Below are 22,286 nucleotides of genomic sequence, written 5' to 3'. Positions count from 1 at the left end.
CTAAGCCATTTAGTTACATTGACTCCAAGTACTAACAAACAGAAACAAAATTGGCTCATTTCCTGTTTCCAACATTCTCCAAGTCTGTTTCTACTCTCATTTTAAAAATTAGCACTAAAATTGTTTGATGGATAAAAATATACATATAATAGTGCAATCATTTATTCATTGGATAAAAAAAAAAATTTGTAGATGTGGAATGGAAATGCATTTCCTGCAGCAATTAACTCAATACTTGTTTAGGATGGATGATACACCTTTGTTCAAATATTAATAGTTCATGTCATAACTTTTAATTTATTTCTTCTTTTAAGGTTTGGATCTAAGATTGAGTGGTTTTTCATTCTTGGATTCTTGATGATAATGTGCTTTTTTTTTTTGGCATGATATATTGCCAAATAATTCAGGAAGATATGTATATTAAATTCAAGAAAAAAAAAAGTATATTAAATGTTTGCATATAATTTTCTTTCGAAGTTCTATCATTACATTTCAGTTGATTGTAAAGCAAACGCCTGCTTAGGCATATATAGATATTTGGACCAGTGAGATGCATATATTCAACAATGAGATCTGCTACACACAGATTTCTGACCCTTGACCCTTGCCTCTCAAATGTCTTTAGAAGACTGTATTTCGTTAGCTGAACCGGGATGGCTTCTTATCAGCTGGGCCCATTCATTTAGGCCTGACCCAATACATACTGCAAAGTCTGTAATAGTCTCAAATATCTAATTTTGATTTTTTTATATTTTTTTTATATGTTTATATTTTATATTTTTTTTCCCTTCTTTCATTGTTAACTTCAATACACATCAATATATATATACACACATCAATATATATAATATATATATACATACACACATGCATACCTATATATAATTGAATATTAAGTTGAACGATAAAAACGATTTCATTTAAAAATATTAGTTGTAGTCTCCCGGGTGCCAAATGTTTGTTGTGTTTGATGATAAGTGGCAATTGGTAAGCCAAAAAAGCACCAAAATACAAAATAATAATAAAAAAACATAAATAAATAGGAGGAAAATAAAAGAAAAGGAATATGAAAATGAAGGGTAAGTGTGAAAGGGATCTTATTTCACATAGGATATGGATGGAAAGCACCCACACGAAATGTCCCAATCATTACCAGGTTACTGTTGTGATTTGGGTGTACAAGGTTTGGTTTTGATTTGGAACAGCGATTCTCTTTATTTTTTTGAATATATATATATATATATATATATATATATATATATATATGTAAATTGTGGAAACAAACTCCCAACCAATCCTACCAAATTTGGTAAAAAAAAAAAAAAAGAAGAAAAATTATTTAGCACAAAAATATTGTATAATCTTCATTGGATCACTGTTACTCCATGTATGATATGTGTCAGCTAGCATCTAAAGGAATTGAAGCTATTGACAATCTCAAAGCTTCTTGAGCTCTCAGATGTGGTCAGACGCATTTCCAAAAACTTGATACCTGGTGGCCACCACGATATCTTTATAAATTCACGGTTTGGTTCGGGTCGATCCTAGACCTAAAATCGCTATTGAACTAATTTTGGAAGGATCGAACCGTTGAAGAATCGAATTGAAGCGCTAGTATTATCCTTGGGTCCGCTCATTAATCGACCTTGAATGTAACCAAATACGTAGTACAAATATAGATTCGCTTAAGCTGGAAAGATCACGATGAGATGAGATTGCAACTATTATGTATGGTACACATTACAGAAACACATGCTCGAATTCGCGAATATGTTGACCTTCACACACCAACAAAAAGACACTCACGGGCACTACCAACAACTACAAAAAAATCAAACATTTTAGTTTAGAAAACAAACGCTTCTTCTAATAAAATCGCATTCTGGGATGTCCTGTGGCCTACATTGTTTGCCTGTGAATCTGTGATGGATTCCCCCTTCTCTCTTTCTCTCTCTCTCTCTCTCTCTCACACACACACACACACACTACATTTGTGTCAGTGGAAGCACCCGTGACCTCTCTGTCTCAGTCCATGTCATGATTCTCTAAACAAAATCACTTTTTACCTAAAAGATGCAACTAACTACTAATATATATAGATCAGTGCATAAGCCACTCTCTATTGCACTTCCAAAGTACTCCAAACCAACATAAATTCTTCTAAAACTTTCTCTCTCCTCTCGTTGTAATTCTCCAATAAATGTCCAGTTTTAGACACAATTTCTATATTATCTTTCTTGTTGTTCTTCTAAATGCAAGCCACACACTATGCCACACCAAGGGTCTCAGACCCAAGACCCCTTCAGGGAAGCAACTAACAGCAAATATGACACAAACCCAATTCTCAGAACAACAATTCATGAAGTGGGTCAGGTTTGTTGGTACACTCAAACACTCTCTCTTCTCCACTGCAAAGAACAAGCTCTTCCCTTCTTATACTCTCACCGTTGATAAGAATCCGGCTGCCGGAGATTTCACATCCATTCAAGATGCTATTGATTCTCTTCCTTTCATTAATCTTGTGAGAGTAGTGATCAAGGTTCATGCAGGAGTTTACAAGTATGTATTAGCTAACTAACTTTTCTTTATTTTCTTATTTTATTTTATATATTTTTTCTTTTCAAAAGTTCAAACAAACGCACACAAAACCTCCACAATATTAACCCGGGGCTAATGACCATTGGTAAGTGGTCTTATCTGATCAAAATTCAAATCAATGTCGATCTACCTTTGGCTTGCTGGCTTTTGGGTATTAATTTCGCAGCCTTAAGTCAAGGTTTCAAGACTCGTTTAGCGAGATTAAAAAAAAACACTTTCAAATCGATATGCAGTGATCTTTTGACTTGAACTACCAAAAAAGTGGGACATGTGAAATATATTTTATTTATTATTTTTGAAAGCATGAGGAATGGATTTGATTTAGAAACTGTGAATTTTCCAGGGAGAAAGTGAACATCCCTTCATTAAAATCATTCATAACTATAGAAGGAGCAGGTGCAAAGAAAACAATTGTTCAATGGGGAGACACAGCTCAGACAATTGGGGCAAAAGGGCAGCCCATTGGGACCTATGCTTCCGCAACTTTTGCTGTGAATGCCCCATATTTCATTGCCAAGAACATCACATTTAAGGTTATATATATATATATATATATATATATATATATATAGTCCTCTAGTCCGCTTCATATATCTCTGTAATATATCTCGTCCTCTCTCTATAGCTGCTAATTGTGTTTAAGTGAAATATGGGTGTAGAACACCACACCAGTTCCAGCACCAGGAGCTATTGGAAAGCAAGCAGTGGCATTTAGAATATCAGCAGATACAGCATCTTTTTTGGGTTGTAGATTCTTGGGTGCACAGGACACACTCTATGATCATATGGGTAGGCATTATTACAAGGATTGCTATATTCAAGGCTCTGTTGATTTCATCTTTGGCAATGGCCTCTCTCTATTTGAGGTTTGATTTCTCTACTCAAACTATATATTTCTTTGCCCAACTACTCATCAAAGAATACAAAACTTAGAATAGAAAAAAAAAAAAGTGGCCTTTGCCTCTCCTTGCCTTCTTTTTTAATCAGGCCACCTCAGCATCATAGGAAAATTGGGACCCCCATATGTGAGAAATGTGATGTGTCCGTGGCACTTGTAAGGATGTCTCTTATTTGTGTTGACGTATTTTGAAAATCATGAACAAGAAATGCAGAACTGAAAGTAACACGGTTTAAAATAGAGTTAAAAGTTCTTGGAAATAGAATATAAATGTTAGTGATTGTTGGAGTGACACTGATGACATGGTTGTACTGCGCGCAGGGGTGTCATGTGCATGCAATTGCAAGGTTAACGGGGGCCCTTACAGCACAAGGCAGGAGCAGCCTGTTGGAAGACACTGGCTTCTCATTTGTCAACTGTAAGGTCACGGGTTCAGGAGCTTTGTACCTTGGGAGGGCATGGGGTCCCTTCTCTAGGGTAGTCTTCGCCTATACGTATATGGACAACATTATCATTCCTAAAGGCTGGTATAATTGGGGTGACCCTAGCCGAGAAATGTACGTCTCTCTCTCTCTCTCTCTCTCTCTCTCACACACACACACACACACACACACACACACACACTTTACACCCGACCAAAAAATGTTAGTCCACTTACAATGGTAGCTCAGGTCATGTATATATGTCCGTATATATGTATTACATTACCTTGATAGTGGGCATCTCTTCAAGGGCTATGGCAATATCTATATTATTACATATTTTGATCAATTATTTAATAACTTAATTGGTGGTAAACATTATTTAATAGAAATGAACCGAATACCTAACTATAGCACCTTGAATCATTCATTTGTCACTATATACAAGGAGGACACTGATGTCATGTCCATTCTCCTTTGTCTACAGTGACATGCCAACGTGTAATGCACCTCAAAGGCTGTATTAAAAAAAAAAAAAACCCTAACCACCCACTATACCATGGGTTGCAAGATCAAGTTTAGATTAGGGCATACTAGCATATGTGTGACATACACATTTAATTACTCAATTAATCTTAGCTTGGTTTATACATATATGCATGCTAGCATTATATAATTTAATCTCTCTCTCTCTCTCGCTCGCGCTGGGGAGCAGGACTGTGTTCTATGGGCAATACAAGTGCACAGGTGCTGGTGCTGGCTTTGCAGGAAGAGTGTCATGGTCAAGAGAACTCACGGATGAGGAAGCCAAGCCTTTTATTTCACTTAGCTTCATCGATGGCTCTGAATGGATCAAATTGTAACTTTTCCCTCCATTAATCTTTGTAAAAGCCCCTCCTAATGATAATCTTGGTGAAATTTATATATAATATATATATAATATATCATTTTTATTTTATTTATTCTTTTATTATTTTAAAATTTTACTAACTTGTAGTAAGTTTTAACCCTGAATAATAATATTGGACTGGTTGAAAAACATTCAATCAATAGAATTAATCTGATTCAATTCAATTTGTAAGATAACGAATTGAATTGGATTGGATTAAATTTTTACCAAAGGTATTGGAATGAATTAGGTTTATTGCCTAATCCAATTCTATTAGTGATTGCTCTATCACTTTATTTTTTCTTGTTTTTAATCACTGAATGCTAACAATAAAAAAATTATTTATTTTTTAATTATTACTTAAAAACACTTGAAATTCAACTTTTAAAATTTTCAATACTTAATATTTCAGTTTTACCATATTGTACATGCATGTCAATGGATTAGATTATGATCCGATTAGTCAGATATGGACTGAACAAAAACAAAAAATTCGATCAAATCCGATAACCTATTAGCCTAACAAATTGGATATGAATTTTTTTGATTTGATCCTATAATAATCCGATCTGAATAAAATTATATATATAATAATATTTTATATTATATGCATGCATACATATATATATATATATAGAGTCCTGATCTCTTGCTTTCCATGGAGTAAGAAAATTAATCCACACTTTTTATATAGAAATCTAACGGTTATTTTTCAAACCCACCTATGATCTTTCTGTTTAACACAAAACCACTCACACCTTATTTTTAGAAGGTAATTATCAAAATAAAAATAGAAACCTTATAACAGTATATTTTACTAAAAAAATGTTTTTATTTAGATGTTTCTTTGAAAGAAATATAATACCCGTATCTTTCAATTTTGCAACAATAGTATGATATTATAGTCTTTTCCTATGAAACATTTTATTGTTCTCAGTATAAGTAAATTAATATACTTCTCTAGTATAAATAAATTTACCAACAAATATACTGTAATATTTCATTTTGGAATATATATATCAATACTTCTATCAGATTTGTATTGTACATAATGTTACATACTTATAGTATAATAGTGTGGTATTTTAATCCACGTATTAATAAATCTCCTAATATACATACATATTAATAATTTCATAATGTTTATTCATTAATAAAGAGTAAATGATTTTTTTTTTAATTATTTTTTATTTTTCCCTTCTATATTTTATTTATCTTTTGTTTTCTATCATTTTATAGTCATTGTTTTTTATTCTTTTTTTGACATTAAATTTTTTTTTTTTACTTTTTATATATGAAAAGATTACTATATCTATTTTTTAACAAATCAAATATAAATTCATTTACAAAATATCTGTGGACAGATCAAATCGAATCAAATAGTAGACTTATTAAATTCGAATTGGATCGAGTTTACAGGTCTAACTGCGTATTTGCTTGGCCCCTATTCCGTACTCTCTCGTCTCCGAGCGTGTGTGGCTACACCACGTCGGTTTTGTTTGATTTATTCAAACAGAAATGGGTCCCTCAAGGATTGTACATGATGGGCATCACCACCGTCCAAATTTGCAATAATATATTTATCTTAACTACACATAATACAAAATACAACCAACCACTCACCTGCTGCCAGCTATAGCCCACAAAATCAGACAAATTCAAAAAGAGTAAGACGACAAATATTATCTAATTTGAAATGACCACTCTGTATGATACAAAGTAGGTGTATGACTTATGTGTATATTTTTTTGTCAATAAAAAAAAGAAATAAATAACTACTTAGTCATTTGTTTGGATTATAGACATACAATATCCTTTTATTTGAAAATATTGAGAAGTTACATGATAGATGGTTTGTTTAAAATTTCGAAAATAGCATTATTCTCTCACCTAATTGATATTAAGCAAGTATATCCGAATATGCATTCTTTAATTTGTTAGAAAAAAAAAAAAAAAAAAAAATTGAAATCAACTAATCATAATTACATATTGTGGGGAATATTTTGTTAGAGAGCACCTAAACTTTATTGTTAATCCTTGTAATGAAAAAAGTTTTGAGAGCAAAGTGCAAAAAAATCCCCCTCATACCCGAGGTATAAATATTCTTATTGTTCAAAAAATTCCTTACTTTTTTTAAAGCAGGCAAATTATGACATTTTGTCAATTTTAAAACTAAAATTCCTAAAATATTTTTAAGACAATAAAAACAAAAACTATAATTTCAGTTTTTATCATATCAAGGGATAATTTGTATATATTAATCACTTTGAATAAAATAATATTAAAAGATAGTTTAAAATTTTAAATAGCAAGATAAGAGGAGATATTGCGATAGTGAAAGTCATCAAAGCCGCCAAACAATATGATGATTAGCCCAAACCAATAGAACTAATGATTAATTAATTATACATATAACTGATTAAAAAGTTCATCTAAACACTCAACATATTTGTTCACACATTCTAACAACATCTCGACTGTCAACTCTACTCAGTACTCACCTTTTTGTGTATTAGTTTCTGTCATCATCCACCATCATCATCAGCCACCATCATCATCATCTTTCCTTTCTAGGTCACACAATTCAAAAAGCAATTTCTAGCTATAGCATCTCTCTCAGCCTTTCCTCAGAATATAATAATCTCTTCTCTGGCTCTCTAACAAACTCTGTAGACCTTTCAAGCTTTCCCATCACAGCATTCTTGAAACTAATCACTTCTTGAACTTGTGAGCATGACCTCTGCATTCTGACCCCACTAAGACTATTCCTGGACTCCATCATTTCATTGAGCGATAGCTTCTTCTTAGGCCCAGGTTCAGGCCTCTGCTTTGGAGCACTATGGGACCTCAATTTCGCCTTGAATGATTTTGTACTCGCCATGTAATTTGGATAGTTTGTGTACTGCCGGAAATAAGTATCAACACAGACGCTCTTCGCAGGCGTCACCGGGCCATTTGACCCGCCGGAATTTACAAACCGGGGGGTGCTTTGGGCAGTGGAGAACCGGCATTCGTCACCGGTTAGTCCCCAATCGATATCTTGGAAGTTCTGGTGATCGGGGATTGATAACCGGGTCGGAATTCGACAAGGGAGGGGTGAGGAGAGTGTTTGGCCAAATGGGTCGTCGCCGGAATCTGACACCCAGGTGTTGGTTCTCCGGGATCTTGATTTGGGCCGGCCTGTGTCTATTTCCACAATCTTTGGACTGCCCTCAGTGGTGCTTATGTCCAAAGATGCTGAAAGCCTTCTGCTATGTATTGATGCAGTGTGCTCACTTCTTGTATCATCAAATTTCTCCTACAAAATCAACAAAAAAAAAAGGAAAGAAATTGTCAGTAGTCCCCAAAAAAAATAAATTAATGTTATGAATTAAAATCGAAGGCTTAGAATTAAATTTTCTTCGATTCTAAGACACCAATTCAGTACTCAGAAACATAACAGTAAACTTTGAAATTTGTTCGATTTTGACATTTGGGGCTTACAATAGATCTTCGGGCTCTGAATTGTGTATGAACCCTTTCATCATTGTTGGTGAACCCTCTGTTTCTTTGGGCTCGAACTGTGGTCTGTGCTCTTATTAAAGCTTCCATGCTATGAAGTGTTGCAGTGGCTTGTTTGCGCACCAAATAACCTCTAACAAGTGCTTGTAGCTTCACTAGTCCTTTTAAAGCTCTCAGTGCTTTTCTGGCCTATTCACAACCCAAAAAAACCAAAAACAATTTAGTAAAACACTTTGCTTCAAAACTGTTGGAAGACACAGTCTCCAAACTTTGCTTCAAAACAGGAACAGGAAAAAAATCATTACCAATTCAACAACAAATTAAATTGATAAAAGTCCCTCTTTTATTTATATTTTTTATACGTGTGTTTGTTATAGACTGTTGTGACAATTATTCAGATAAACATTATAATTAAAAATAATATAAATTTATTGTAATTACCAAATATCCCCTGAAGACGGTCTGGATCTTGATGGAGGCCCATCTTTCGCGGCCGCCGCCAAACATGGTGCCTCTGCCATGGCTAGTGAGCCTAACAACAGCCACCGCGGCCTGTGCAGCTGCAACGGCCGCATCCGCGGCAGCTGCGGTGGCGGCGGCCACTGCAATTGCGTGCTTGCTCTGCTCATTCTCTGTTTCACTGTAGAAAGATCTCAGCCACGCTGCCTCCGCAGCCGTTATGTTTGGTGGTATGGTGGCCACCGGATTGTGACACGGCTCGCCGGAGTCCCTCCCCGAGTAGCAAGAAGTCCACCGACTCCTGTCGGAATTTGAGCTCTGCTTTTGTTCTGTGTCTTTCTTTATCCCAAACAACCCCTTCAACCACCTAATTGCTCTACCCATTTGCTCAATATCAAAAAATGGCAGTGAAGAGAGAGAGAGGGATGTGTTTGGGAAGCTCAAAAAGAGTGAAATTGAGAAATACCCAGTTGGAGATTCGAGTTAAAAAGGTACTGTTACAGCTCAAAATGTAGGCTTTTTTCATATTGTGTCAAAGTTGTCATAAAAAGAGCTGTTAAAACAAGGTAAGCAAGAACAGAGTATAATATTTAACATTTTCTGAAATTTGTAGTAGTACTTTGTAGAAAGATAGATTATTGCAACAATCAATAGAGAGAGAAAGGACTTTAAACAGTGGAGATTTGAAAACCCAACTGGAGATTTCAGTTAAAAAACACTTAAAAGTGGGTCATACAGACTTGAAAACAATAGAAACAAAAGTTCGAACTTTCCGAGTCCATTGAAAACTAGTAGTGTAATAATAACGCAAAGAACTTAAAAAGAAGAGTGAGATTTTGAAAACACAAGTTGGGGGTGGGGTTTCCAATTTAAAATATGTTGCCACAGCTCACAGTTTAGTCCCTTTCACATTGTATAAAAGTTGGTAGGTAAAAGTTAGAAAAAAATTTAAAAAATTCAAAAGTTCAAAAAAGTTTATAAAAAACAAAGATCAGAGATTTTTCATTTTTCATGCCTTTTTTTTTTCTTTAATATTCTTTTTCAAAAAATACTGCCATGACCTCGTGAAAAACTGCATTACAAGACAAGGAAGTGCAGCTGTGAGATGCAGATATTAAATATAAATTTATAGTACATTACGTCATAAACATATAAAATACTTTAAACAAATATTAATAAATTAGAAATTACATGTCATGAACAAATTAAAGAAAAGTAATTTGTATTGTGGAATTGGATTTTTAATGAAAAATTATTAGATGAGTTTGGTCTTTGTGATCCGATCAATCACAAAGTGTTCAATGATAATAAAAAAATTGATATATTTAATTAGGTGGTACACCAAAATTACATAATTCATGTGACCAAATGGACACATAAACATATAAAATACTTAAATAAGGAGAAATAAATTAAAAATTACATGTGATTAACAAATTAAAGAAAGTCATTTGTGTCATAGAATCAGATTCTCAATTGCTAACAAGAAAAGTGAAAAGAAAACCCAAGGTTGGTAGGTAAGATAGAAAGTGAAAGGCTTTGAAATATCAACTCTCCAATCAGAAACTCAGAAGTAGCTTTGTTATTTGATGGAAAAGAAAAGGAAGGGTCTTAAGTACTTTCTGGAGCGACGTGTCCTTAAAAAGCAAAAGATACCTCAGTGTCTGTCGTCTCAGCATCTGACACTCTCGTGAATAATATACTCTAAGCGATATACAATTATACATGACCCTGTTCCCAGAGTAGTAATTCATATATTTAAATCAACTTTATCTATCTATTTATTTCTTCTTTAACTACATGTGAAAGAAACTTCCTCTAATTTTCCTCTCTCATATTTCGTTGAGCTTTTGATTCTTTATATATATATATATATATATTTTTTAGCATAATTTTTTTTTATATATATATTTATGTTAATGTTACAATTAAGTTAGGTAAAAGTTTAAAATATTAAAAAGGGATGTAATAATATATTTCATTTGTTAATTTGTGGGATGGGGGTAAAAAAAATCTTTGTTTATATATATATATATATATATATATATATTCACATATTCATGCATAATTCACTGTATAACCACCAAAGCATTTTTTTTTCCCCGAAAGTATAACCACCAAAGCATTGCTAACCCATAAATAGAGTAATTGTTGCGTTGCTTGTGGAGGGTCAAGTTTGATATAGTCTCTCAGAACACTTCAGTCTGATAAAGCAGAGAGAATAAAGTGGCTTTTTCATTGAATTTTCAATTCTTCTTCTCCTCCTCTGTCACCAAATGATGACTAATGACTGCAGCTTTTCTCCCTCTTTTTTTGGATTGGCTTGGAGCTGTGATTTCAGAATTATATATATATATATATTCGAAGTTGCAAAACTTATCCGAATTAATGGAGAAAAGTTTTTTTTTTTTGGAATTATATATCCATGAAATTAATTTTAATATTACTCTCTTAAAATTACAAAAAATTAATCCTTCTATTATCCCATTCCCACACAATTTTCTAGATCCATCCCTGCACTAGTGTACAGTTATGAAGAGTTGTATAGATTTGTGTTGTGTAGTCCAAAATACTCTAGAATAATATAATATCTTAAAATATGAAACATTTTAGAATCTAATTCTGAGAATTTTTAACACGATTTGTGTAATTGCCTAAAATACTTTAATCTAGAGATATAATGCTAAAATACTTATTGTTGATTGACCTATAATTTGAGTGGTAGCTGAATAGAAGCTACATCCTATTAAATTATTTCTTGTTCATTCAACTCTTCTTCACTTATCTAGCCCTACCTTATAAGGAACTATTACAAACAAATATAGGTATTAAATTTGAAAGGGTAGACATCTTATTTTTAAAAAATCAATTAAATGAATGAATTGCAGGCTTGTTTAGACAAGAAAGCTACTTTCACCAACCCGAAGCTGCTGAATTTATTTACCAATTTTTTTATACAAATAAATAATTATATACAATTAAAAAGAAAATAAACTATTATATATCATTTAAAAAATTCGTTTCTCTCTTCCTAATCTCTCCAACTTTATAGAGTGGAAATTAATTAATAATTTAAATTGTATAGGGATAAATGAGTGATGCTCCTCTCTATTTTATCATGGGACACTCGTGTTTTGCCCTTATTATTACATCACTTATGCAATACGTTAACAACTCTTTTAAATTAGAAAAATAATTATAACTTTGAATTAAATCAGAATTACTGAAGGTTTTTGGTTATTTAGTATATAATTTTCAGAATTACTACAGGTTTTTGGTTATTTTAAAAAATAATTACCACTTTATTCATTGGGTGAACTGGACAGGTCCATGCCTAATTTACAGTTATATGGGCCTCCTCTGCACTATTCTGTATAAAGACTTTATCTTATCTGCCACTTGGATTCCAGGATATTAGAGAGCCATTATTTATTATTATTATTTTTTGTTAGAATTTTTGAATGAAAATTATTTCATGAGTCGTCCACAGATACTTTTGATTGAGTCTGATCATTGGTTGGTTGTGAGATGAAAAGGTGTAACTCAAAACTAATAGACATAACTTATTCAATATAAATCATTGCAACATATTACAGTGGATGTGTCTGGTGATGAATAGACACGTATAAATGTTGTGTCTAATGATGAAGAAATACATATCAATGGTTGTTTCCAATGATGAAGAGACACACCAATCCGAAAAGGTACTTCTATCTCTATAAATATCCCTTGACCTGCCATTTGCAATTCGTTCAATTCATTTTATTTTCTCTCTCTAGACTTTAAACCATCCCAAATGGGTTCAAACCATATGTCAAGTGGTCCGAGCCACTTACTCCAATCTAATTTTATTGAGTCCGAACCATTTGGTTCGGATTGCATTCAATTCAACATTTATATATTATAGATGCATTTTTTGAGTCAGAGAAAGTAATACACGGAGGAGGTTCGCCATATTCAAGAGTTTGTAGTGCTGCTACTGCTGGATATAGACCGTTATATCCTGGGAGACAAGCGCCACAGAATCCGTCAAGACCATGCAGGATGTAAATTATCTTAAGGACATAGTATTCAATACTAGCCTTGGTCAAGATTTTTTAATTTTTATTTATTAATTTATTTTGCATATTTTATTAAATATTGAATTGCATATTTAATTAATCATTTTCTAATATATTGTTAATTATCTTATAACATATTAGTATAAGATTTATTATATCTTAAATATCACATAAAACATATATTTTTCAACATTTTTTGCTCCAATAGTTCATAACTATCACCATCAATTCATAAATCTCTTTCTTCTCAATTAGCTCTAATTCTGCCAAAAGATTTATTTTTCGACCATGTAAATTTCACAAGGATTTTCATATTTATTCTAAGTTTAAACTTAACGTTAATTCTTTTTGTAGGTAGCTTATAAAATATCATTTAACTAAGATCATAGTTGTTTTAAGAATTACGATTGAAATTCAGAATTTTCATTTATACACATCTATACAAATTACAAAATTTATGTAAAAGAAAAAAAAATAGTAGAATTATAGTATTTGTTTACAGAGTTCCAACTTAAATCGAGAATTACATTTTAAAAATCTAATATAATAAAAGGATTTTAGAAAAATATGAATAATAAACTCACAAGTACAAATTTAAAGTTCCAAACAAACAAATCAAATATACAGAGTTTCAAACTTTCAGGTTAATACATTCGATTTTTAAGACCTTGTATATCATAGTTATATGATATGACATGCAGTGGACCACATAAAACTTTGTTTTGGCGTGAATGTCTCTATTGTACAGGAAGAAATGTGAAGAAAATAGTACTAGTAAAATGTAATAAAACAGTGGAATTTCGTACATTAATTGATGAAAACGAGGCCTGTAGCATGTGGTACGCTGGTGAGTTCTCATTTGTGGGCTATTGAGTGTATAGAGAGACAAAACCTCCCTCTACATGTCGTTATTTACGAGAAAGCAACTGGAGATCGTACCATGAAACCATGTTTATCATATTTTGTCCAAGTTGTAAAAGTATTATAATCTATGATTAGATTGATAATACACTTTTTACATTATTGTTACACTTTCGATTTATTGGTGTTTTTTTTTGCGTTGAATATATCTTCCGATTTAGTTAATATGTAATTTTATTCGTGTAATTAATTTTAAGTAATTTAAAAAAGGAATGGTGATTGTTGATTTTATATAGATGTCATGCACTCCCCTTTCTTGTAAATAGACGGCGATTTCTAGAGATGGAGTCAAAAAAATCATGTCGGGCATATTGAACATGATGAAAAAAAAAAAAATTTGATAAAAAAATAATCCAACTAACTGTGTTGCAACTTGCAAGTTGAAAAATACAAGTGTAGTCATGGTATAGAAATTACAAAATAGCATGTTGTTATTGGCGAAAAAAAAAAAATACAGTAAAAAAAATTTCTAGACATAAAATATGGACATTGAGTTCATAAAATTATAGTAATAAATTTAAAGAAGAAGAGCGAAAAAAATGCACCATATATGAGTGCAAGAAGAAAAAATTTTAAGAGAAAAAAATAAAATAAAAAAAGGGAAGAAAAGAAAAATGAGATAACTTTTTTAGGAAAAAAAAGGAATGTGTTTGAAGAAAAAGAACGCAAAATATGAAGGAAATCAAATAAATTAAAAGGAAAAAAAAGAGTAAGGAAGAAAATAATGAAGACATATTTATTTTAGAATTGAGAAATCTTGAAAGTAAAAAAAAAAAAAAAAAAAAAAAAAAAAAAAAAAAACTACTCTATAATACATAAGTAAACTAAGGAGCTAGTTCGGGAGCACACCTAAGCCTTAGCTGACCTTGAATATAGGGTTGATAAAGAGTAAGGGGTGACATAATTTGGGCGGGGATCGAACTTGTTGGCTTCGCTAGTTATGGAAAAAATGTGACAATCGTGTAATTATATTTGTCACATCCATTCTTCAAATAAGGGAAAAAGAAAAATAAAAATAAAAATGATTGAATCTCTAAGAACAGAGAATTGATTATCCAGCAGAATGCATCAGCTAGCATTTGGACTTTCGACCTATTATAAAGTCCAAAGTCGAACGACACAAGCAAATTAGATTTGTATAGCACAATGTTTACTAATACTTACATTCCAAATCAATGTCATATTGTTGCTCTGGTTGGAAAAGAAATGTTCTCGACTATATATACAACCTTTATATTAATTTAATTACAATAAATAAAATAATCATACAAAGTGGTTCAACATTCAACATGTCTTTGCTATAAAAAAAAAAAAAAAAATGATAGTAATAAAAAAGGACAAGAATTTCAAACATGTCACGAAGGAAAGTGGGTCAAATTTCACATTCTTCTCAATGCAATAAGCCACATTATTGGAGAACAAGTGGGCTAAAAATGAGTATTGTTCTAATGGACTTGGTTTGTTTCTGCTGGGCTTGGTTTGAATGTTCAGCCCACTGAGCCTGACTCAATCGAAGTGCATCCCAGGTTTATTGGATCGTTATCGGGTTTAAATGTATTAACCAATGACGTTGCTATTGGGGCCAGAATAGAAAGATAAGGGAGTGGGACTCAGCATGATCATGGGTCATTGGGTCCTGTGACCAGCAAAATAAATTCGGACTTCTGTGGTAGAACATCTGGGCCCAAATATTGATCTGGCTATGAGGCCCGAAGAAGTTTTACTTTATTTTATTTTTATGTTTAGTACTAGGCTCGGCGTTAGCTACAAATCTAAATCATATGATATGGTTGGTTTAAATTTCTTTATGCTTACTAATTTACAGATGAAGCAACCTTTAATCATTCAATACAGATGCTTATTTTAATGAAGAATCTATATACAAAGAGATAAGCTTAAATTCTTTCTTGCTTGAGGACATGTCAAGACTTGACTATTGCCTAAATCAAAACCACAAGCCTTTTGACCCCCACTCTCTGTCATTTTAAGCTGGTCCAATTGGTCCCCAACAAACATAATAACCCCTCTCCTCTTGGTCCCGAGTGAAAAGATCAGCCTAAAAGAGAGAAGACTACATATACATTAAGACACACACACACACACACACACACATATATATATATATATGTCATCGGTAAAGTGATATGGAAACACAGTGGTCACTGATAAATACTCCAATGAGTCCTTAGGCCACACTAAAAGAGATCATAGTCCCATATGGGTGGTTTCATCATCGATCCATAGGTCTAGTGGGCCCCCACGTGTCGAGCCTAGAGGGTGTAGAGGGTGATGGGTGGGTGAGTCAATGAAAGCCTAATTAACATGCATGTAGATGCTACATGTACAGAGAGTCATGTGTGAATGGGGAGATTAGGTCCACTTGGGGGAAACATGTTGTGCCTATTATTTGATTGAGATATATATAAAAATAAAAAATTAATAATAATAATAAAAAGAAAAACAGTAAGTTGAGCAAATCATGGAACTAAACCTTTACTAGTCATGCAAAGCTGCTGATGGAGAGAGGAATATTGAAACTTGGAAGTTTATTGTTTTGTGCCAGTTGTTTCTTATAAGGTAGACAAAGGCTAGGGCTATGCCCTAACTTCAACCTACAATGTTTTTGTTACATAGCAAGAGCTACATAGATTTATTTCATGTATATATATATATATATAGACATGCATGATGGAATGGTCTGGGTGATGATGGTGGTGTTGGGGTCTTGTGAGACTCAAAGAATGGCAAAAAGTACTCCTGAAAAGAGGAGAGAATTAGACAAGGGGACATGAGAGAGAGAGAGAAAGAGAGGAGAGAGAAAGAGGGGAATGGAGAGGTTGCTCAAAAGGGTAGCCATACGAGAAGCATGTCTAGGGACAGGAATGGGTGATGGTGGTGGGCGGGTGTCTGTTTTTTTAGGGAAATATACTAGTGTCATGTATTAGTATAACAAGGGAATGCCAACCATGACCCTTCAGAGTTCAGCTGTTCAGAGAGACACTTGTGGGGAATCTGTGACTATATCCAGCCCGAACTGCTAATGTCCTTAGTTCTGTATTTCTTTTTTGAGTCATACATTTGGCCAATAATATACTCTAGAAAGTTCGTGGCGGTGACCTTTCTTCAATAAATATATTGATCAATTAGAAATTAGTGCATGTTGTTCTTCTATATAGATTATAGGATTTATAGCACATACATATACCCAAAGTGATATAATTCTATGACTACTGCTGTTGTTTGGCCTTTGATGATATTTCTCAAGAAAATAAAAGAATATATGATTGCTTAATTTACAAGAAATATGGATAAAACTTAAAAGGACTATATTTTGGTAGAATTGTTTAAAAATATTGTTAAATTTGATGGTCTGAAACCATCTGATCAGCCTGATTCCCCTAGACTAATTCTCAATTGATTACACCATCTTTATTCACCTACCACACACACACACACAAAACCCTATCTTTTTTTCTTTTGGCTAGCCTTCTCAGGATGATTTTGTGGACTGAGGCCAGTAAGCAGTAGTGGGCGCCACCTTCTAGCTGGAGAATAGACACTTATGGCAAAGCTCCAACTTTCTTTATATATGGTACAAGTAACATATGGCAAAGACATCAGTTTTGAGAAAGCTGTGGTGAAGCAATGTAAAGATATATATATATGACAACAAAGTAGATTTGACTCATAGTCTGGTACACATAGACACACACACATGTGTGTGATATGTGATGGCCAATAACCCCCCCATAGAACAAGCACTGCAGAAAGAAAAGATTCTGCAACTCAAAAAGCAGACAACAACTTATTTTGTTTCCCTTCTCCAAGCTTCCATGGCTCACTACTCTGGCTTTCATGGCCTATTCCCTTATGGGCACTTTTTGCTTTCAGGGTTCAATTCTAATTTCTATCCATCTCTTTAGGATGCAAATGAACCACCATGCAGATACTACTTGAGTGGTCTTTACAAGTTTAGGGAATTTTTGGTAAAATGACTAATGTAATGGTCACTGTGATGATTTCTAATGGTTTTTTTTTTTTGAAAACCAAACAATTTTGTTTTGTTTTTTTTTTTTTTTTTTTTTTTTTTGTTACTTCAATTTTTTTTAAAGAAAATATGATACATTGCAGAGGTATAATATAGTTTCTCCCACAGAATTTTAAGAAAATTTGAGTCAAGATTGAGAAGCTTAGCATGAGAGTCAAGATACAGCTCATAGTCATTGGGGAGAAATATTCCAGATTTAAGCATCATTTTCAACCTATAACTTTCTAAAAGCTAATATGTAGTATCTGTCCATTTTCAATGTTTCTTCAAACAGTAATGTACAGGCAAATTGTGAAGTCAATTAGTCCATTCAATTCAAATTAGCTGGCTTTGGAGACCATTTTCCTTGAAATAGGCTACAAAATAGCCAGTTGGTCTCAGATGGGGATTGCGAATTTCACATCAACAATTGTCACTAATTATACAGTCGTTTACTTTATATCTTACCACATAATTTAGGTTATTCAAGTTTTAAATTATTGTAAATTTAAAAAAAAAAAAGTTGTCATAAGAGGCTCTCATCATGAGTGTATGCACTCTCAATCGTTCGATTCAGGACCCTCAATCTTTTAATCCAACCGCGGAGAAAGTGTTCTCATTTATAAAACCCAAGTCCATGCAAGCAAGGGCGGAGGCAGCATGTGCCCAGGGGGGCAGCTGCCTCCCGCCCATGCTGCCCCATTAAATTTTTTTGTTTTTTTATATATAAATTTGTAAAAATTGACACAATGTCCTCCTTAAAATTAATAAAATGGTCCCTCTGCCCCTGAATCCACTAAATTTTATTTTATTTTATGCCTATAATTTGTAAATATTTATAAAACACCCTCATAAAATTTTAAAGTATTCCCATAAAATTATCTATTTCTAAAAATGCATTCAGTTCTTTATTCCTTTTCCTTCTTATTCTTCAAATTTCTTTTTATTTCATTTTCTTCTTAAAAAATTCCTTTTTCTTCTTAAAAGTTTCTTTTTTCTTGCACTCATGCATAATTTATATGCAATAACCTTTTTTTTTTTTTTTTTGTCTCTCTCTCTTCTAATTCATTTTTTATTCACTTATTCTGCTGCACAATTGTTACACTATTATATTTTTTGCCTGTTTGAAAAAAATTATTTTATCAGTGTTAATATATCCCTCCTGAACCAAATTTCTGGCTCCGCCCCTACATGCAAGGGGCGACAAGCATGTATATCCTAGAACATGCAACCAGATTGGACTGGTATTTACGATGGTGAATTGGAAGGAGTTTTTGACCAAAAAAAAAAAAAAAATTTAAAAGGAGGGCTTACTACAATACAAAACTACAAGTCAAGAGGTATTTTATACAATTCACCCTATTTACTATGCATTTTTGTGTTCTACAATCAAGATCACAAAACCAAGCGACGACTATGTCTGGGTTAATACATGTATTCATGCATACTAATGTTGTCATGTCGGGGATTCAAACCTCTCAGATGTTGTACCACTGGATTAATGTCTCGTTGATTATGTTTCTAAAGGCTTGAATTGATTGAAAAAATGGCAACCACCAGAGTGAATCATGGTCATCGTGTTGGACTTGGTTCAAACTTGTAAGCCTAATTGCCAACCACATATGCTTAGTTTGTATGTACTACTAGAAATATACAATCTGGGGAGAGGGTGAGCACAGACACGCCCTGATTTCAACAAGTACTGCAAGGACAATAGAGAAAGCAGTACTAAGAAGACTGACATGTTTGCAGCCCTTTTAAGAGAAAATAACACGTTTTCATGTCCTCATTCATGAGACAACCAAAAAGAGTCAATACACAAATAAGATTCACACCAATTATTTCATTACATGTAAGCAATTTCTTTACAAGTTACAGAAACTTTGAATAAGCAGAACCACTAAGAAGCAACCAAGAATCAACAATACTAATTTTAATGGGTCCCAACATAATAGGAGAAAAAAAGGGGAAAGCAAGAAATAAAAAAGTTAAACGAGAAAGAATAAATAAAATTTCTCATCTATCATTTTTGCTAAAGCCCTTAAACTCTCCCACCGCCAAAAAAAAAAGAAAATTCAACAGGTCATATTGGAACTTGAAAATTCAAAGAAAAAAAATAATAAAACAATCAGAAAATCAAAAACTAAATTAGGGTGCCTAATTTTGGTCATTTGACTATAATGATGAAGTGACCGTCACGCAAATCAACGGCTCTTTTTCATCGTCACAATCACAAGGGAGTGTGACTTCTTCACATCCTGTGCGTGTTAACATCTGTGCCTTCGTGGCTTGGTCGTTGAAGTCCGTGGTCGCAACCACATATAACATCAGCCCGGCACAACAGATTTGGGCCGACAGTAACCCAAGCCAAAGCCCACAAAAGCCCACCTCGAGCCAAAACCCAAGCCCAATCGCCACGGGCATACCCACTAGATAGAATGCGCCAAGGTTCACGTTAGCTGCGGTAGTGGGTCGGGCTGTACCTCGGACCACACCACACCCGACTGTCTGAGGACAGTTCCCGAGCTCACACAGCCCTAGGATCGGCAGAGCAGCTGCTGTCAGCCGTAGGATCTCAGCATCATTGGTGAACATCCGGGCCCAAATATTTCTCATTCCGGATGCAAAAACCATTGCTGATAAGCCCATCACAGCCGCTAAAAATATTGACACCAAAGCGGACAATCTAGCCTTATCGGGTCGGTTAGCTCCGAGTTCATTCCCAACCCGTGTCGAAACTGCAAACCCTAGTGACGACGGAAACACATATATCAACGACGTGGTTTGAATCAACACACCCATTGACGCCACAGTGGCTTTGGGGTCAACAAGGAGACCACAGAGCACGATCATGATCTCATACCACCACCACTCGAGACACACCGAAACACAGCTCGGCCCAGCGAGCCGAATCAGCGGCTTCCAGCCAGTCAAACACTCCCGGCTCGGTGGGGTCCACGTCGGCACGTGCAACCCAGACACCCACACGTACGTAACCAGCGCCACCAAAACAAAGAAATTGGACGCGGCGGAGGCGGCGGCGACACCCGCCACGCCGAGCCGGAAGTGTGACACGAGCAAAAAGTTAATGGGCAGGTGTAGAATCGTGCCGGCGAGCGATGCTAACGTGAGCGGGGAGGTGATGGCTTGTGCCCGAAGGTAAATGCGAATTGGGTGAATGAAAGAGTTTGTGAAGAGGTCAGGGAGAGAGAAAAGGAGGTACGTGTGAGCCAAGCGTGCGATGTTGGGGTCTTGGTGTAAATAGAGAAGAATTTTGGAAATGTTGAGCCAAAGGAGTATAATGGGTATGGCCGAAACAAGAAGAAAAATAACAGAGCGGTGGAGAGTTAGAGAGAGAAGCTTTGGACGTTTGGCACCGAAAGCTTGTGAACAGAGAGGCTCCATGCCGAGAGCAAGACCGGAGAGGACAGAATAGCCGGTGATGTTGGCGAAAGCGATGGCGAGAGAGCCGGCGGCGAGTTGGGTGTCGCCAAGGTGGCCTAAGAAGAGCATGGAGAGGATAGAGCGAGAGTAGAGGGTGAGAGCGGTGAGTGCTATGGGAAAAGAGAGGTTGAAGAGGGATTTGGTCTCGGTGACGATATGGGACAGGGTTGGGGGACTGAACTGGGATGGCTTTGGATTTTCTTGGTCGGATTTTGTGGTGTTTTGGAGTGATAAAAGATCGAAATAAAAGTTGGTATGTGGTTGTTGTTGGATTGGTTTGTGATCAGATGTGAGTGGTGTGGTGATGGGAATGGTGGGAGTGATGTTCGGATTACACATGGTTGTAGAACAAATGTTGGAAATTAAGATTGTTTTCTGCGGCCCTTCTCTGTTTCGACGTCTTCAGAGATACTCTCATGAAGAGCACTCTCTATCACTTGTGTAAATACTGATTTTGGGCATAGAAGAGTATAAATAGATGGGGATGGGGGAGGTGGAGGTGGAGGTGGAGGCGGAGGTGGATGTGGATGCTTTTTTATTTTATTTTATTTTATTTAATTCGATTTGTATGTACTAAATTCACTGTTGTTACAGTGAGTAAATAATATTTTGCCTATTAAATAATTAAAATAAATAATCAAAAAAATTGAATATGTGTATATATATATTGAATTGGATATGTATATGGAAGGAGTAATAATTTGCGTTTTTCTTGCTTTTTTGTGGTTTGGAGAAAGAGACGTCAGAATGGTCGGTTTCAGAGATTCAATTTCCAACATATATATGTAATGTATATCTGTATGAAATAATGGGAAGATTGTTCGTCTTCATTTCGCGCCCTTAAGCCCTCCGGTTTCTGCTCAATCCACATATGTACAATATCCTCGTGTGTGGTTTTCTTTTTTTCCCACACAAGTAATTCGAGAATTTTTTCCTTCAATTTATGGGGTTGATCATCATGTTAAAAGGACTACACTGCCCTCTTTTGCATTCCTTTAGTTACTCCCTCTTTCCAACCTAATAGTATCCGTTTTTTTCACTGTCCCCAAATATGTTTAATTTGAAA

The 22,286-nt window shown here is 34.4% G+C and overlaps 3 protein-coding genes across 3 annotated transcripts; 1 reads left to right on the top strand and 2 right to left on the bottom strand.

The window, feature by feature from the left end:
* The first annotated feature begins 2,000 nt into the window (after positions 1–2,000).
* LOC132280144 (probable pectinesterase 53) lies at positions 2,001–4,876 on the top strand. Its single transcript, XM_059782273.1, has 5 exons — positions 2,001–2,559; positions 2,942–3,131; positions 3,258–3,464; positions 3,818–4,053; positions 4,634–4,876. Exons 1-5 carry the CDS (start codon positions 2,201–2,203, stop codon positions 4,779–4,781), a joined length of 1,140 nt encoding a protein of 379 aa, XP_059638256.1. The 5' UTR covers positions 2,001–2,200; the 3' UTR covers positions 4,782–4,876.
* Positions 4,877–7,190: 2,314 nt separating this feature from the next.
* On the bottom strand, positions 7,191–9,602 carry LOC132280143 (protein IQ-domain 26-like). Its single transcript, XM_059782272.1, has 3 exons — positions 8,750–9,602; positions 8,291–8,497; positions 7,191–8,105 (listed from the first exon to the last, which is right to left on the bottom strand). The coding sequence occupies exons 1-3, from the start codon at positions 9,149–9,151 to the stop codon at positions 7,410–7,412; spliced, it is 1,305 nt and encodes a 434-aa protein (XP_059638255.1). The 5' UTR covers positions 9,152–9,602; the 3' UTR covers positions 7,191–7,409.
* Positions 9,603–19,576: 9,974 nt separating this feature from the next.
* Positions 19,577–21,827, bottom strand: LOC132278936 (protein DETOXIFICATION 51-like). The gene has a single exon (XM_059780843.1). It carries the CDS (start codon positions 21,557–21,559, stop codon positions 19,952–19,954), a length of 1,608 nt encoding a protein of 535 aa, XP_059636826.1. The 5' UTR covers positions 21,560–21,827; the 3' UTR covers positions 19,577–19,951.
* Between the last annotated feature and the right edge of the window lie 459 nt (positions 21,828–22,286).

The sequence above is a fragment of the Cornus florida genome, unplaced genomic scaffold (genome assembly GCF_030987335.1).
Source record: "Cornus florida cultivar Cherokee Brave unplaced genomic scaffold, ASM3098733v1 CherokeeBrave_3.0.0_Hap2_Chr10, whole genome shotgun sequence".
NCBI lineage: Eukaryota > Viridiplantae > Streptophyta > Magnoliopsida > Cornales > Cornaceae > Cornus > Cornus florida.
This window is presented reverse-complemented; position numbering and strand designations above follow the sequence as displayed.

Excerpts from the sequence above, each read along its gene's own strand:
- LOC132280144 (XM_059782273.1), top strand. The coding sequence starts at position 2,201 with ATGTCCAGTTTTAGACACAATTTCTATATTATCTTTCTTGTTGTTCTT. Across the intron at positions 2,560-2,941 it reads GTTCATGCAGGAGTTTACAA|GGAGAAAGTGAACATCCCTT; the intron begins GTATGTATTAGC and ends TGAATTTTCCAG. Across the intron at positions 3,132-3,257 it reads CCAAGAACATCACATTTAAG|AACACCACACCAGTTCCAGC; the intron begins GTTATATATATA and ends ATATGGGTGTAG.
- LOC132278936 (XM_059780843.1), bottom strand. The coding sequence starts at position 21,559 with ATGTGTAATCCGAACATCACTCCCACCATTCCCATCACCACACCACTC.
- LOC132280143 (XM_059782272.1), bottom strand. The coding sequence starts at position 9,151 with ATGGGTAGAGCAATTAGGTGGTTGAAGGGGTTGTTTGGGATAAAGAAA. Across the intron at positions 8,498-8,749 it reads CCGTCTTCAGGGGATATTTG|GCCAGAAAAGCACTGAGAGC; the intron begins GTAATTACAATA and ends GGTTGTGAATAG. Across the intron at positions 8,106-8,290 it reads TCAGAGCCCGAAGATCTATT|GAGAAATTTGATGATACAAG; the intron begins GTAAGCCCCAAA and ends TTGATTTTGTAG.